The sequence below is a fragment of the Corvus hawaiiensis genome, chromosome 4 (genome assembly GCF_020740725.1).
Source record: "Corvus hawaiiensis isolate bCorHaw1 chromosome 4, bCorHaw1.pri.cur, whole genome shotgun sequence".
NCBI lineage: Eukaryota > Metazoa > Chordata > Aves > Passeriformes > Corvidae > Corvus > Corvus hawaiiensis.
This window is the reverse complement of record NC_063216.1, coordinates 72012238-72028927: the sequence shown is the minus strand read 5'-3', so window position 1 is coordinate 72028927 and position 16690 is coordinate 72012238. Positions and strand designations below refer to the sequence as shown.

Genomic DNA, 16690 nt, shown 5'->3' with positions numbered 1-16690 from the left:
GAAGCAGGGAGAAAGTGACTTGGCTTCACGCTTGGAGCAAATGTGAATTTTCTGTGGATTTCAGTGTCCAGGATTTAAACCAGTAAGGGATTTTCTTCAGTATATCCAAGATGGCTACAGAAACCCTGATCTGACTCAAGAGCTCTTCTGACACTATGATACGCGCTGACAGTTCTCTGGCTGTGACTCAGTTTATTCAAATCTGCTTTCTCCGAATGCACATCTGACAGCAGGACTTGCTCCATTCAGCCTGCAGCAGTTCCACAGGAAAGATGTTGTGAAATTGGCCACACATCTTCGCAACACTTCCACTTCAACATTTTTCCCGCTATGTTCAAATGTATTTGTCAGCTTCCTAAGGAGTGCAGTGTCCGTATCAAAGGAGACGAGACTTTCATGTAAAAATTGAGAGACCTTGAACTGCAGTGGCAAGAACAACTCTGGTGTAATACCAGTGCCAGATGGCATGGGTGTGAAAAGCACATTCACATCGATACTAACAGGCTTAGGAGAGACACGGACCAGGGTGAGGTATTCCCAAAGAAGGTGAATTGACAGTGCAAAGGAGAGTTAATACCAACCAGTTGCTCAGTTACTTTATCAGAGCTGCCCCTGTTTTCAAGGCCTGAAAGAACAGCTCAGTGCCAGAAAGACATCCAGATCATTTGGCTATGCTTGCTCTTATGGGGCACTGTTTTCAATTTCCATCCTAGTGGGGTTGCATACTACCGACCAGTTAAAACCAGCACCTGAGCTACACAACAGTGTTTCAGTGGCAACACTGACAGCTGTAGGTTCCGCCCTTCCCCTCTCCCAGCATGCTCCTCAGACACACAGCACACTTGCACTTGCACCAAAACTCACAGCCACACCCACAGTTTAACCACCTGCAATAATTTTGGCCCTGGCCGATCTAGCCCTGGGTGCATTGTGCAGCAAGAAGCCATGGGGGCCATGCTTTTCCCCGACTCCAAGCATCGCTCCAGAGGCCACACAAGCTGTGCAGTCAGGCCGTAAAGCTCAATGGCACACAGAGATCAAGTCCTACCCACTGACAGCACATGCCCTTGTGAAAGGGGCTGATGAGCACTGGAGCTGGAGCAAGGGAAAGGGCAGGTCTCTGCAGCTGGGGGCAGAGGAGAGGGGAACAAAGTGGGTGTGTGTGTTTGGGGAGAAGGGAGCAAGGAGGGTGTTCTCCTTCCACAATGGGCTGTGGTGGGAGCAGTGCCTGCCCAGCAGAGGAAGCAAAAGGCAGGGACCTCAGCGAGCACAGTTCCCTCTCAGTGGAACAGCGAGTTCTGCTGTTGGCAGCGATCCTCCTCTGGGAGGTTCCTGCCTGCTCTCCTCACACGGAGCTGCTTGTTCCTGGCCCCTCAGAGGCCTTCCCTCTCTGACATGGGCCACAGCAGCTTTCTTTCCCATGCTCTGAATGAGAAGGGGCAGGTTTTAAGCAGCACTGGGAGGATTAATATTTTAGCTGTTTCAACCATCATGACTTCTGGTTGCATTCATGAGACAAAATTAATAGCCCTGCTCTACTGAGTTGCAGAAGTGCAATACCGAGATGTGACTGCTGGACACAATCACCGCTTGAGTCACTTTGTCATTTTTTCAGGTAGCTGCAATGGATGGACATTCTCTAAGAACCATTGGATTAAATATAAAGAAGGACACATTTCAGGCAATTTGAGAAACTTTTCTCCTTTTATTATTTCTTCAAACATATATATGTAGATACTACTGAAGGGCAACTATGAAGGACTACCAGGGTAGCTCAATTGCCTAAACTAAGGGTAACTGGGAAATAATCTCACACTAACAATCCTAAAGGACGTCTTGACGCGATGATGAAGAAACTAGTTCCTACTATGAAAACTTGGACTACCTATTCTCCTATGGTAAAGTGAGTTAAAACTATTATCTTCACTTCTACAGACTGAGATGAGCTACATCTTTACAAAACCATTAAAAAGTACATACAGGTCACTGAAAAAACTACGTTAATTGTCTAACAGGCTTGGTTTTGGTCGTCCAGGTGTGCCAGGCAACCTCTCAGCATCACTGTCTTCCATGAGGATGTGCAGGTGGAGCCAGTTTCTGCCTTACAGACTTTGGGCAATATTGCAACAGCACCATCATGAGTGGAAGGTGAAGGGCAAGGCAACGCAGAGATGTGTGTCTGCACAGTGAATCCGTGTGCCGCAGCATCTTCCATCCATTGAGCTTCAGGATTGCCAGTGAAAAAAGCAAGAATTATGCAGTGCTCACGTGGCTGCCATCGGGTGTGAGCCCCGCCAGCACAGCTCTGTGCAGGGAATTCCTCTCAGTGGGTGGAGAGCAGCATCCAGAGGCGGAATCGCAGCTGACCGTAAGCTCTCATCGCCTCTGCGTGGGTGGCCGGATCTCGGGCCAGGTGCTCAAAGAGGTTGAGCGGCTCGACGGTTCGCATTGCCGGCGGCAAGCTGATCTCTGCAGGAAGGCTCTGGTTGCCCAGGACAAAGTGCTCCAGGCGTTTCAACTGCAGGCAGCGGTGCAGGTATGCCATGATGTCCCACAGCCGCCGCGCAAATTCCCTCCTGCGCCACTGGCACAGCGGTACGGTGGTCAGCACGTGCATGACCACAGTCTTCCAGGTCGAGCTGGAAAAACCTGTGCCCCTCAGGATGCAGGTGAAGAGCTGCAGGCATTTCAGGTGCAAGCTCTCACACGGCACCTGCCTGGCGATGTGCTGGAAGAATTTTGCCTCTGCCACAGCGTACGTCTCAGGCCACGCTGTGCTTGCGATGGAGTCGGCCTCGGCGGGCTGGCTGCTCACAAAGATGCTGGAGCCGCCTTTCTGGGCCTCTGTGGGCTGGCTGACCACAAAGATGTCGGAGTCCCCATGGCGCACCCCAAACAGCATCTCCACCATCAGGCTCTTCTTGCCTTTGCTCAGCCGGAATTGGCAGGACCGGCTGCAGGGCTGAAACACCAAGTGCCATGAGTACGACTGAGGCAAATGCAGCCACGAGCATCTCACCAGCTGGTAGAACCAGTGGGAGGTTTTCTCCACGTCCAGGTAGGAGCCGGTGCAGAGTGTCTCTAGGAGGCTGGGCTTCTGCTTCCGCCGCAGCTCCTCCTGCGAGTGGTGCAGGAAGCACAACAGCTTCTCGCCCAGCTGCTCCCTCTCGCACGTGCACACCAGCTCCACACGGACGCAGAAGGTCCTTGCTGCCATCTGCCCTGCACTGTTCAGCTCCAGGTGGAAGGCGTGTCCCGGCGGGGGATTCAGTGGGACCAGCACGCGGTACACCACGTCCTGCTCATGGGGACTCCAACCCTCAAAGGTACTGCCCACCCCGATGGCTTCTTGAGGCACCGGGTAGAAACTATTGCTCACGCTGTCAATAAAGACACGCGTGAAGCTCTCCATCAGCTCAGCTGCCACTGAGCGACCTCTCTCCACGTCCTCGACAGGACACTGTATGCGATCCACTAAAAGGATCCCTCGCTTATTCCCAACGTCACGGGCGTCTTCTTCCTCTTCAGTTCCACCACGGCTGCCTTTGTCCTTGCGAGCACCACTGCCTTCTTTTTCACTGGCAGCCACATTTCCACCTACTTCTTCTTTTCCATCTTCATTCTTGCCTTTCACATTCTCATCCCTGTGTTTCTGATCCTTCCCATTCTGATCACTGGTTCTGTGTTCACTGGAATGCCTGTCTTCCTTCACCTTCATATTGCTGCTGTCTCCTTCACTTGCTTTATCAGCACCTTCTTCAGTTGAAGCAACATTGCCGTGCTCCTCTCCATTTCCATCTTCATTCTTTTCTCCCTGCATATCGGCAGCACTGCCTTTCTCATCTTTGTCTCCAACATTGCTTTCTTCATTTCCGACGTCATTCTTTTCTTCCTCAGTTGCAGCAAAACCACAATGGTCCACTGCATTCCCACCATCACTGTTGTCTTCCTGTCCTGTCCAATCACTGCTTCTCTGTTCACTGGCATCACTGCTTTCCTCCACCTTCAGATCCGTGTTTTCTCCCTTTCCATCTCCCTCGTATTGACCTTCTTCTACATCATCATTGTTGCCTGCCTTCATATTTGCATCATTGTTTTTTTCTTCATTTCCATCTCCTCCTTTCTTTTCAGCATCATGGTCTTGTTCCACCTGCACATCCTTGTTTTCTCCTTCATTTGCGTCAGCGTGGCCTTCTTTATCTCGAGCAACATTGCCAGGTTCTTCTTCATTTCCTTCAGCAGTGTTGCCTCCTGGCACATTCCCATCACTCCGTCCTTCATCTTTCTTTAAGTCGCAGGCATCTTCATTCTTCACGTTTTGGTCTTCCTTCACCTTCACATCTTCATTTCCTTCACTGGCATCATCTTCCTCTCCTTCATTTGCAGCCACAGGACTGCCTTCTCCTTCATTTTCATTACTGCTGTCATCTGCCTCCACAGTCATATTATTGTTTTCTCCATCTTCCTTTGAATCAATAGTGTCTTCTTGCTGTTCTTTTCCTCTCTCATCTCCTAGGGTCTTGCAGGAGCTCTGGTCCTTGCCGCTGCTGTTGGCTTCAGGGCTCCTTCTCCTGCGGCTAAACCACAGGCCCAAGAGGAGCAGGAGTCCAGCAAGAGCCCAGAATGGCCACTGCTGCAGGGCACCAAAGAGCAGGGCTCCCCAGCCCTCGTCCTGCTGCTCCGGGGGCCCTTGCTCCAGCTCCTGCAGCAGCCGAGCCATCTCGCGGTCGAGCAGCTCCTCACGCTCCTGCATTCGCTGGTGCGTGGCCTCATCCAGCCCATCCCCAGCTGGCTGGGGGTACTGGATCAGGCTTTGCACGAGCACGAAGAGCAATGACAATAAAGCCATGGTCTGCAAGAGGACACACAGAAGGGGTTCAGTAGGGGCGGAATGGAGGCAGCCAGTGCGGGGCAGGAGCCACGGGGATGTGGCAGCAGGAAGGAGAGGGCCCCCGGCAGCTGGCAGGAGGCAAGGCCTGCACCGCTGCCCCAGCAAGCACCGAGCCTGAGCAAGGCGCTCCCGCCAGGGGCTGGGCCCTGGATGCAGGGACAGAACACACGCCCCGGCTGCCAGCGCTTCTGCCCCAGCCCTCCCCCAGCCCTGCCTCCCCACCGCCTGTGTGCACTCACCGCTTGCCCAGGCTCTACTGGGGGCAGCGTCAACCAATGGGGCCTTTTATAGCTGCCCCCATTGTGACACGGCCCCTGTGCTGTCACAGGCCCCAGAGCGCATCACAGGCCAGCCCCACCCGCCATCCCCAGCCCGGGAACTCATCATGGCCCTGGGCACCCAGAGCCTCAAGAGACACAAAGTGCAGACCCATCAGTCGTGAACCCTAGAGCTTCCCTGTACAAAGCAGGCACAAGCGCCCTCCCACACAACCCTTGTCAAATATAAATATGGGCGACAGGACCCCAATACGATCTCTATATCTGTGTAGGCTTTTACTGATGATTGCAGGCAGATGTTCTTCACTATTAACAATAATATTTATTACTTTGGCCACAGCCTGTCGTACATGCTAATTTTTAGCTACAGGTTTAGTGAGAAAGAAGGAATTAGAGGCTGCTTGAATGATGCACAGGAAGTTGAAATGTCATCCAATGTTAAGGCCTACCCTTCTTTTACACCAGCAGTGTCCTGCCTCACACATCTTTTGTGAGATAAAGATGTCAGGGTTTCTCTCCTGAATTTAGGAGCACTTTCAAAGATCTGTTTATTGACTGACAAAAGATCACACACAACCAACTGATGGTTTGCGCAGTAGCACAAAAAACCATTCAAACTACTTCTTACGCTAGATGTGGCTGATCAATAGCTCGGCTGAAAAATGGACAAGCCACTGTAACAAGAAATACAAGTTTGGAAAAGGAAAAAGAAAAGTCCTCAAAACGCAGAACTCCTGAAGCTTAGCTCGCTCCACTCCAATGTGCTCTCCCCCAATGCCACATAAAGATGTGCTCCTCCTGACGCTTGCAGCAACTGGCTTCTCTCTTGCCGTTCTGAGAGGAACTCTATTTTGTATAGGGACGTACACGTGTCTGCATTTAGACGCCATCCTCAATACAAACCTCCTCCCTTGCTTTTTTCTGATTGGAGATCCTTGCTACTGGATATGATGGTGCTGTTTACTGGGAAGGGTTTCTCTGATGCTGATCACAGCACAGCACAGCAGGAGCTTTTTGCTCCCTTGGGCTACTCAAATTCCTCTTGGGTGATCTCTGAAATACTCTTTATCAGCTGAGGGCTGACAGAGCACAGAATGTCTGAGTGATCGCCCTTCCCTTGTCCAGCCATGACACAAGAGCTGGGTGCACTCAGAAAACACAGTTTTCTGAACCATCCTATATAATAACAACAATCAGTTCCTTATAAAATCTGCCATCTAGATGAGGTCGCCATTGAACAGCTCCATGTCCCAAGTGGTACCCAGCAGGGAGGGAAGCAGAGGAAGACAGGATCACAGCAGTCACTGATCAGTCATTCACAGGCAGCACCACAAAGAAAGACGAGAGAGTCAGGAATTGCACAGGCTACTCTGTTTCAGCAGCCTGTCACCCTGCTCCTTTTAAATGTCTTCTGATGACAAGCTTCTTGTCCAATCACAGTGCTCACCTCTGGGACATGAGCAACTAAGAGGCAGAACAGGAGGAAAAATTTCTTCTGACCTCCAGTCACCTGACTGTCAAGCAAACAGAGAAAACCTCCAGTCTGTTCTGAGGGAGGTGTTTTATAAACTCACCTGTAGCTAAAGCTATTCAGAAAGCCCACACTACCAGACGCAGAGTGGTAAAGAGCCTATTAATTTGCTGACCCTGGAGAAAAGGCAGCTTTAAACAAACTCTGCTACTGCCACTCTCTCTCCTTAGAACTTCAGGTTGAGATGCCTAGGACCAACTAAAGAAAAAAGCCATTTCATTCATGCCCTGGTCAAGCATTTCCCACGCTCTTGGCCCTCCCAATCTACCAGCCAGTCAAACACAGAAAAAGCAAGAGACCTGTGGTAGGCTTCCAGTGGAAATACTGGCAAAATCTTCTTGGACTGCATTATTTGAAGGACCTGAGGTCAGCTCACTGACTGTGAATGACTTTTACTGCTCCACTTAGCCTACCAGCTCAGCTCAGCTCAGCTCAGCTCAGCTCAGTTCAGCTCAGCTCAGCAGCCTCCCAGCTACCTTTAGCTGCATAAGCACATGACCTGCAATCAGAAAGGTGTGAATCTTCCTTAGGAAGGAAACAGACACGGGGAATGAAGAGTGGAGATTAGTCCACACTCTGAGGAACAGGCAACACCAACCAAACACTCTGGCAATAGCTTGTGTCTAGAAGCTCTCTACCTTCCAATCCACCTCAAGGCTTTGGGACTTGTGCTGACTTGCACAAAGGAACCCACTCCACCCTGCAGCAGTGGGCTCCTTCTTTCCAGCCTGGATGGAGGCATGTCCTGTATTTTGCAAGCATGTCCAGGTGTTCAGAATGGAACATGCTGATGATGATTAGCACCTTAAGGCACGCAGCTCTTTCCTCCTCAAAGTATGCTTTGTGAAATTACAGGCAGTGCTATCTCCACCTTTCCAAACAAATTACCCTCCTTCTATTGCACTTGCCTTCAAAATACTGCCACTTCTTCATTTCAGACTATGCTTCCCTCAGAAGGATGCACAAAAGGTTAGAGTAGTTGCAAACATCTGCACCTGGAATTTTCAACTAACTGCTTCTTCAGAATGGTTTCTGACAACAGGCCATACTCTGGACATGAACACAAAAATGCTGAAGCAAGATAAATGACTTCGCTACATCTTACAGCCCAGATGTCTGTGGCCAGAGAAGACACCACCAGGTTGTCCTGATACTTTTGCTCATCCTCTCTGGTAGCAGCTGTACAGAGAACAACACAGTTTTAAATTCTAACTCAGTTTGTGCTTCACTGATGATGGAAGCAGGGAGAAAGTGACTTGGCTTCACGCTTGGAGCAAATGTGAATTTTCTGTGGATTTCAGTGTCCAGGATTTAAACCAGTAAGGGATTTTCTTCAGTATATCCAAGATGGCTACAGAAACCCTGATCTGACTCAAGAGCTCTTCTGACACTATGATACGCGCTGACAGTTCTCTGGCTGTGACTCAGTTTATTCAAATCTGCTTTCTCCGAATGCACATCTGACAGCAGGACTTGCTCCATTCAGCCTGCAGCAGTTCCACAGGAAAGATGTTGTGAAATTGGCCACACATCTTCGCAACACTTCCACTTCAACATTTTTCCCGCTATGTTCAAATGTATTTGTCAGCTTCCTAAGGAGTGCAGTGTCCGTATCAAAGGAGACGAGACTTTCATGTAAAAATTGAGAGACCTTGAACTGCAGTGGCAAGAACAACTCTGGTGTAATACCAGTGCCAGATGGCATGGGTGTGAAAAGCACATTCACATCGATACTAACAGGCTTAGGAGAGACACGGACCAGGGTGAGGTATTCCCAAAGAAGGTGAATTGACAGTGCAAAGGAGAGTTAATACCAACCAGTTGCTCAGTTACTTTATCAGAGCTGCCCCTGTTTTCAAGGCCTGAAAGAACAGCTCAGTGCCAGAAAGACATCCAGATCATTTGGCTATGCTTGCTCTTATGGGGCACTGTTTTCAATTTCCATCCTAGTGGGGTTGCATACTACCGACCAGTTAAAACCAGCACCTGAGCTACACAACAGTGTTTCAATGGCAACACTGGACAGCTGTAGGTTCCGCCCTTCCCCTCCCCCAGCATGCTCCTCAGACACACAGCACACTTGCACTTGCACCAAAACTCACAGCCACACCCACAGTTTAACCACCTGCAATAATTTTGGCCCTGGCCGATCTAGCCCTGGGTGCGTTGTGCAGCAAGAAGCCATGGGGGCCGTGCTTTTCCCCGACTCCAAGCATCGCTCCAGAGGCCACACAAGCTGTGCAGTCAGGCCGTAAAGCTCAATGGCACACAGAGATCAAGTCCTACCCACTGACAGCACATGCCCTTGTGAAAGGGGCTGATGAGCACTGGAGCTGGAGCAAGGGAAAGGGCAGGTCTCTGCAGCTGGGGGCAGAGGAGAGGGGAACAAAGTGGGTGTGTGTGTTTGGGGAGAAGGGAGCAAGGAGGGTGTTCTCCTTCCACAATGGGCTGTGGTGGGAGCAGTGGCTGCCCAGCAGAGGAAGCAAAAGGCAGGGACCTCAGCGAGCACAGTTCCCTCTCAGTGGAACAGCGAGTTCTGCTGTTGGCAGCGATCCTCCTCTGGGAGGTTCCTGCCTGCTCTCCTCACACGGAGCTGCTTGTTCCTGTCCTCTCAGAGGCCTTCAGTCTCTTAACGTGGGCCACAGCAGCTTTCTTTCCCATGCTCTGAATGAGAAGGGGCAGGTTTTAAGCAGCACTGGGAGGATTAATTAATATTTTAGCTGTTTCAACCATCATGACTTCTGGTTGCATTCATGAGACAAAATTAATAGCCCTGCTCTACTGAGTTGCAGAAGTGCAATACCGAGATGTGACTGCTGGACACAATCACCGCTTGAGTCACTTTGTCATTTTTTCAGGTAGCTGCAATGGATGGACATTCTCTAAGAACCATTGGATTAAATATAAAGAAGGACACATTTCAGGCAATTTGAGAAACTTTTCTCCTTTTATTATTTCTTCAAACATATATATGTAGATACTACTGAAGGGCAACTATGAAGGACTACCAGGGTAGCTCAATTGCCTAAACTAAGGGTAACTGGGAAATAATCTCACACTAACAATCCTAAAGGACGTCTTGACGCGATGATGAAGAAACTAGTTCCTACTATGAAAACTTGGACTACCTATTCTCCTATGGTAAAGTGAGTTAAAACTATTATCTTCACTTCTACAGACTGAGATGAGCTACATCTTTACAAAACCATTAAAAAGTACATACAGGTCACTGAAAAAACTACGTTAATTGTCTAACAGGCTTGGTTTTGGTCGTCCAGGTGTGCCAGGCAACCTCTCAGCATCACTGTCTTCCATGAGGATGTGCAGGTGGAGCCAGTTTCTGCCTTACAGACTTTGGGCAATATTGCAACAGCACCATCATGAGTGGAAGGTGAAGGGCAAGGCAACGCAGAGATGTGTGTCTGCACAGTGAATCCGTGTGCCGCAGCATCTTCCATCCATTGAGCTTCAGGATTGCCAGTGAAAAAAGCAAGAATTATGCAGTGCTCACGTGGCTGCCATCGGGTGTGAGCCCCGCCAGCACAGCTCTGTGCAGGGAATTCCTCTCAGTGGGTGGAGAGCAGCATCCAGAGGCGGAATCGCAGCTGACCGTAAGCTCTCATCGCCTCTGCGTGGGCGGCCGGATCTCGGGCCAGGTGCTCAAAGAGGTTGAGCGGCTCGACCGTTGGCATTGCCGGCGGCAAGCTGATCTCTGCAGGAAGGCTCTGGTTGCCCAGGACAAAGTGCTCCAGGCGTTTCAACTGCAGGCAGCGGTGCAGGTATGCCATGATGTCCCACAGCCGCCGCGCAAATTCCCTCCTGCGCCACTGGCACAGCGGTACGGTGGTCAGCACGTGCATGACCACAGTCTTCCAGGTCGAGCTGGAAAAACCTGTGCCCCTCAGGATGCAGGTGAAGAGCTGCAGGCATTTCAGGTGCAAGCTCTCACACGGCACCTGCCTGGCGATGTGCTGGAAGAATTTTGCCTCTGCCACAGCGTACGTCTCAGGCCACGCTGTGCTTGCGATGGAGTCGGCCTCGGCGGGCTGGCTGCTCACAAAGATGCTGGAGCCGCCTTTCTGGGCCTCTGTGGGCTGGCTGACCACAAAGATGTCGGAGTCCCCGTGGCGCACCCCAAACAGCATCTCCACCATCAGGCTCTTCTTGCCTTTGCTCAGCCGGAATTGGCAGGACCGGCTGCAGGGCTGAAACACCAAGTGCCATGAGTACGACTGAGGCAAATGCAGCCACGAGCATCTCACCAGCTGGTAGAACCAGTGGGAGGTTTTCTCCACGTCCAGGTAGGAGCCGGTGCAGAGTGTCTCTAGGAGGCTGGGCTTCTGCTTCCGCCGCAGCTCCTCCTGCGAGTGGTGCAGGAAGCACAACAGCTTCTCGCCCAGCTGCTCCCTCTCGCACGTGCACACCAGCTCCACACGGACGCAGAAGGTCCTTGCTGCCATCTGCCCTGCACTGTTCAGCTCCAGGTGGAAGGCGTGTCCCGGCGGGGGATTCAGTGGGACCAGCACGCGGTACACCACGTCCTGCTCATGGGGACTCCAACCCTCAAAGGTACTGCCCACCCCGATGGCTTCTTGAGGCACCGGGTAGAAACTATTGCTCACGCTGTCAATAAAGACACGCGTGAAGCTCTCCATCAGCTCAGCTGTCACTGAGCGACCTCTCTCCACGTCCTCGACAGGACACTGTATGCGATCCACTAAAAGGATCCCTCGCTTATTCCCAACGTCACGGGCGTCTTCTTCCTCTTCAGTTCCACCACGGCTGCCTTTGTCCTTGCGAGCACCACTGCCTTCTTTTTCACTGGCAGCCACATTTCCACCTACTTCTTCTTTTCCATCTTCATTCTTGCCTTTCACATTCTCATCCCTGTGTTTCTGATCCTTCCCATTCTGATCACTGGTTCTGTGTTCACTGGAATGCCTGTCTTCCTTCACCTTCATATTGCTGCTGTCTCCTTCACTTGCTTTATCAGCACCTTCTTCAGTTGAAGCAACATTGCCGTGCTCCTCTCCATTTCCATCTTCATTCTTTTCTCCCTGCATATCGGCAGCACTGCCTTTCTCATCTTTGTCTCCAACATTGCTTTCTTCATTTCCGACGTCATTCTTTTCTTCCTCAGTTGCAGCAAAACCACAGTGGTCTACTGCATTCCCACCATCACTGTTGTCTTCCTGTCCTGTCCAATCACTGCTTCTCTGTTCACTGGCATCACTGCTTTCCTCCACCTTCAGATCCGCGTTTTCTCCCTTTCCATCTCCCTCGTATTGACCTTCTTCTACATCATCATTGTTGCCTGCCTTCGTATTTGCATCATTGTTTTTTTCTTCATTTCCATCTCCTCCTTTCTTTTCAGCATCATGGTCTTGTTCCACCTGCACATCCTTGTTTTCTCCTTCATTTGCTTCAGCGTGGCCTTCTTTATGTCGAGCAACATTGCCAGGTTCTTCTTCATTTCCTTCAGCAGTGTTGCCTCCTGGCACATTCCCATCACTCCGTCCTTCATCTTTCTTTAAGTCGCAGGCATCTTCATTCTTCACGTTTTGGTCTTCCTTCACCTTCACATCTTCATTTCCTTCACTGGCATCATCTTCCTCTCCTTCATTTGCAGCCACAGGACTGCCTTCTCCTTCATTTTCATTACCGCTGTCATCTGCCTCCACAGTCATATTATTGTTTTCTCCATCTTCCTTTGAATCAATAGTGTCTTCTTGCTGTTCTTTTCCTCTCTCATCTCCTAGGGTCTTGCAGGAGCTCTGGTCCTTGCCGCTGCTGTTGGCTTCAGGGTTCCTTTTCCTGCGGCTAAACCACAGGCCCAAGAGGAGCAGGAGTCCAGCAAGAGCCCAGAATGGCCACTGCTGCAGGGCACCAAAGAGCAGGGCTCCCCAGCCCTCGTCCTGCTGCTCCGGGGGCCCTTGCTCCAGCTCCTGCAGCAGCCGAGCCATCTCGCGGTCGAGCAGCTCCTCACGCTCCTGCATTCGCCGGTGCGTGGCCTCATCCAGCCCATCCCCAGCTGGCTGGGGGTACTGGATCAGGCTTTGCACGAGCACGAAGAGCAATGACAATAAAGCCATGGTCTGCAAGAGGACACACAGAAGGGGTTCAGTAGGGGCGGAATGGAGGCAGCCAGTGCGGGGCAGGAGCCACGGGGATGTGGCAGCAGGAAGGAGAGGGCCCCCGGCAGCTGGCAGGAGGCAAGGCCTGCACCGCTGCCCCAGCAAGCACCGAGCCTGAGCAAGGCGCTCCCGCCAGGGGCTGGGCCCTGGATGCAGGGACAGAACACACGCCCCGGCTGCCAGCGCTTCTGCCCCAGCCCTCCCCCAGCCCTGCCTCCCCACCGCCTGTGTGCACTCACCGCTTGCCCAGGCTCTACTGGGGGCAGCGTCAACCAATGGGGCCTTTTATAGCTGCCCCCATTGTGACACGGCCCCTGTGCTGTCACAGGCCCCAGAGCGCATCACAGGCCAGCCCCACCCGCCATCCCCAGCCCGGGAACTCATCATGGCCCTGGGCACCCAGAGCCTCAAGAGACACAAAGTGCAGACCCATCAGTCGTGAACCCTAGAGCTTCCCTGTACAAAGCAGGCACAAGCGCCCTCCCACACAACCCTTGTCAAATATAAATATGGGCGACAGGACCCCAATACGATCTCTATATCTGTGTAGGCTTTTACTGATGATTGCAGGCAGATGTTCTTCACTATTAACAATAATATTTATCACTTTGGCTACAGCCTGTCATACAGGCTAATTTTTAGCTACAGGTTTAGTGAGAAAGAAGGAATTAGAGGCTGCTTGAATGATGCACAGGAAGTTGAAACATCATCCAATGTTAAGGCCTACCCTTCTTTTACACCAGCAGTGTCCTGCCTCACACATCTTTTGTGAAGACAAGGATGTCAGGGTTTCTCTCCTGAATTTAGGAGCACTTTCAAAGATCTGTTTATTGACTGACAAAAGATCACACACAACCAACTGATGGTTTGTGCAGTAGCACAAAAACCATCCAAACTACTTCTTACGCTAGATGTGGCTGATCAATAGCTCGGCTGAAAAATGGACAAGCCACTGTAACAAGAAATACAAGTTTGGAAAAGGAAAAAGAAAAGTCCTCAAAACGCAGAACTCCTGAAGCTTAGCTCGCTCCACTCCAATGTGCTCTCCCCCAATGCCACATAAAGATGTGCTCCTCCTGACGCTTGCAGCAACTGGCTTCTCTCTTGCCGTTCTGAGAGGAACTCTATTTTGTATAGGGACGTACACGTGTCTGCATTTAGACGCCATCCTCAATACAAACCTCCTCCCTTGCTTTTTTCTGATTGGAGATCCTTGCTACTGGATATGATGGTGCTGTTTACTGGGAAGGGTTTCTCTGATGCTGATCACAGCACAGCACAGCAGGAGCTTTTTGCTCCCTTGGGCTACTCAAATTCCTCTTGGGTGATCTCTGAAATACTCTTTATCAGCTGAGGGCTGACAGAGCACAGAATGTCTGAGTGATCGCCCTTCCCTTGTCCAGCCATGACACAAGAGCTGGGTGCACTCAGAAAACACAGTTTTCTGAACCATCCTATATAATAACAACAATCAGTTCCTTATAAAATCTGCCATCTAGATGAGGTCGCCATTGAACAGCTCCATGTCCCAAGTGGTACCCAGCAGGGAGGGAAGCAGAGGAAGACAGGATCACAGCAGTCACTGATCAGTCATTCACAGGCAGCACCACAAAGAAAGAGGGGAGAGTCAGGAATTGCACAGGCTACTCTGTTTCAGCAGCCTGTGTCACCCTGCTCCTTTTAAATGTCTTCTGATGACAAGCTTCTTGTCCAATCACAGTGCTCACCTCTGGGACATGAGCAACTAAGAGGCAGAACAGGAGGAAAAATTTCTTCTGACCTCCAGTCACCTGACTGTCAAGCAAACAGAGAAAACCTCCAGTCTGTTCTGAGGGAGGTGTTTTATAAACTCACCTGTAGCTAAAGCTATTCAGAAAGCCCACACTACCAGACGCAGAGTGGTAAAGAGCCTATTAATTTGCTGACTCTGGAGAAAAGGCAGCTTTAAACAAACTCTGCTACTGCCACTCTCTCTCCTTAGAACTTCAGGTTGAGATGCCTAGGACCAACTAAAGAAAAAAGCCATTTCATTCATGCCCTGGTCAAGCATTTCCCACGCTCTTGGCCCTCCCAATCTACCAGCCAGTCAAACACAGAAAGAGCAAGAGACCTGTGGTAGGCTTCCAGTGGAAATACTGGCAAAATCTTCTTGGACTGCATTATTTGAAGGACCTGAGGTCAGCTCACTGACTGTGAATGACTTTTACTGCTCCACTTAGCCTACCAGCTCAGCTCAGCTCAGCTCAGCTCAGTTCAGCTCAGCTCAGCAGCCTCCCAGCTACCTTTAGCTGCATAAGCACATGTGAATCTTCCTTAGGAAGGAAACAGACACGGGGAATGAAGAGTGGAGATTAGTCCACACTCTGAGGAACAGGCAACACCAACCAAACACTCTGGCAATAGCTTGTGTCTAGAAGCTCTCTACCTTCCAATCCACCTCAAGGCTTTGGGACTTGTGCTGACTTGCACAAAGGAACCCACTCCACCCTGCAGCAGTGGGCTCCTTCTTTCCAGCCTGGATGGAGGCATGTCCTGTATTTTGCAAGCATGTCCAGGTGTTCAGAATGGAACATGCTGATGATGATTAGCACCTTAAGGCACGCAGCTCTTTCCTCCTCAAAGTATGCTTTGTGAAATTACAGGCAGTGCTATCTCCACCTTTCCAAACAAATTACCCTCCTTCTATTGCACTTGCCTTCAAAATACTGCCACTTCTTCATTTCAGACTATGCTTCTTCCCTCAGAAGGATGCACAAAAGGTTAGAGTAGTTGCAAACATCTGCACCTGGAATTTTCAACTAACTGCTTCTTCAGAATGGTTTCTGACAACAGGCCATACTCTGGACATGAACACAAAAATGCTGAAGCAAGATAAATGACTTCGCTACATCTTACAGCCCAGATGTCTGTGGCCAGAGAAGACACCACCAGGTTGTCCTGATACTTTTGCTCATCCTCTCTGGTAGCAGCTGTACAGAGAACAACACAGTTTTAAATTCTAACTCAGTTTGTGCTTCACTGATGATGGAAGCAGGGAGAAAGTGACTTGGCTTCACGCTTGGAGCAAATGTGAATTTTCTGTGGATTTCAGTGTCCAGGATTTAAACCAGTAAGGGATTTTCTTCAGTATATCCAAGATGGCTACAGAAACCCTGATCTGACTCAAGAGCTCTTCTGACACTATGATACGCGCTGACAGTCCTCTGGCTGTGACTCAGTTTATTCAAATCTGCTTTCTCCGAATGCACATCTGACAGCAGGACTTGCTCCATTCAGCCTGCAGCAGTTCCACAGGAAAGATGTTGTGAAATTGGCCACACATCTTCGCAACACTTCCACTTCAACATTTTTCCCGCTATGTTCAAATGTATTTGTCAGCTTCCTAAGGAGTGCAGTGTCCGTATCAAAGGAGACGAGACTTTCATGTAAAAATTGAGAGACCTTGAACTGCAGTGGCAAGAACAACTCTGGTGTAATACCAGTGCCAGATGGCATGGGTGTGAAAAGCACATTCACATCGATACTAACAGGCTTAGGAGAGACACGGACCAGGGTGAGGTATTCCCAAAGAAGGTGAATTGACAGTGCAAAGGAGAGTTAATACCAACCAGTTGCTCAGTTACTTTATCAGAGCTGCCCCTGTTTTCAAGGCCTGAAAGAACAGCTCAGTGCCAGAAAGACATCCAGATCATTTGGCTATGCTTGCTCTTATGGGGCACTGTTTTCAATTTCCATCCTAGTGGGGTTGCATACTACCGACCAGTTAAAACCAGCACCTGAGCTACACAACAGTGTTTCAATGGCAACACTGGACAGCTGTAGGTTCCGCCCTTCCCCTCCCCCAGCATGCTCCTCA

The 16690-nt window shown here is 50.4% G+C and overlaps 2 protein-coding genes across 2 annotated transcripts; both read right to left on the bottom strand.

The window, feature by feature from the left end:
* Positions 1-1782: 1782 nt before the first annotated feature.
* On the bottom strand, positions 1783-4081 carry LOC125324340 (inositol 1,4,5-trisphosphate receptor-interacting protein-like 1). The gene is made up of 2 exons (XM_048300003.1): positions 3754-4081; positions 1783-3570 (listed from the first exon to the last, which is right to left on the bottom strand). The coding sequence occupies exons 1-2, from the start codon at positions 4079-4081 to the stop codon at positions 2324-2326; spliced, it is 1575 nt and encodes a 524-aa protein (XP_048155960.1). The 3' UTR covers positions 1783-2323.
* Positions 4082-9725: 5644 nt separating this feature from the next.
* Positions 9726-13036, bottom strand: LOC125324333. Its single transcript, XM_048299999.1, has 2 exons — positions 11697-13036; positions 9726-11513 (listed from the first exon to the last, which is right to left on the bottom strand). Exons 1-2 carry the CDS (start codon positions 12790-12792, stop codon positions 10267-10269), a joined length of 2343 nt encoding a protein of 780 aa, XP_048155956.1. The 5' UTR covers positions 12793-13036; the 3' UTR covers positions 9726-10266.
* Positions 13037-16690: the final 3654 nt, after the last annotated feature.

Bases quoted from the DNA above. Each gene is read 5' to 3' on its own strand.
- LOC125324340 (XM_048300003.1), bottom strand. From the start codon at position 4,081: ATGAAGGCAGGCAACAATGATGATGTAGAAGAAGGTCAATACGAGGGA. The intron at 3,571-3,753 runs GTGCTGATAAAG...CCAGTGAAAAAG, and splicing joins TGTTGCTTCAACTGAAGAAG to AAGGCAGTGGTGCTCGCAAG.
- LOC125324333 (XM_048299999.1), bottom strand. From the start codon at position 12,792: ATGGCTTTATTGTCATTGCTCTTCGTGCTCGTGCAAAGCCTGATCCAG. The intron at 11,514-11,696 runs GTGCTGATAAAG...CCAGTGAAAAAG, and splicing joins TGTTGCTTCAACTGAAGAAG to AAGGCAGTGGTGCTCGCAAG.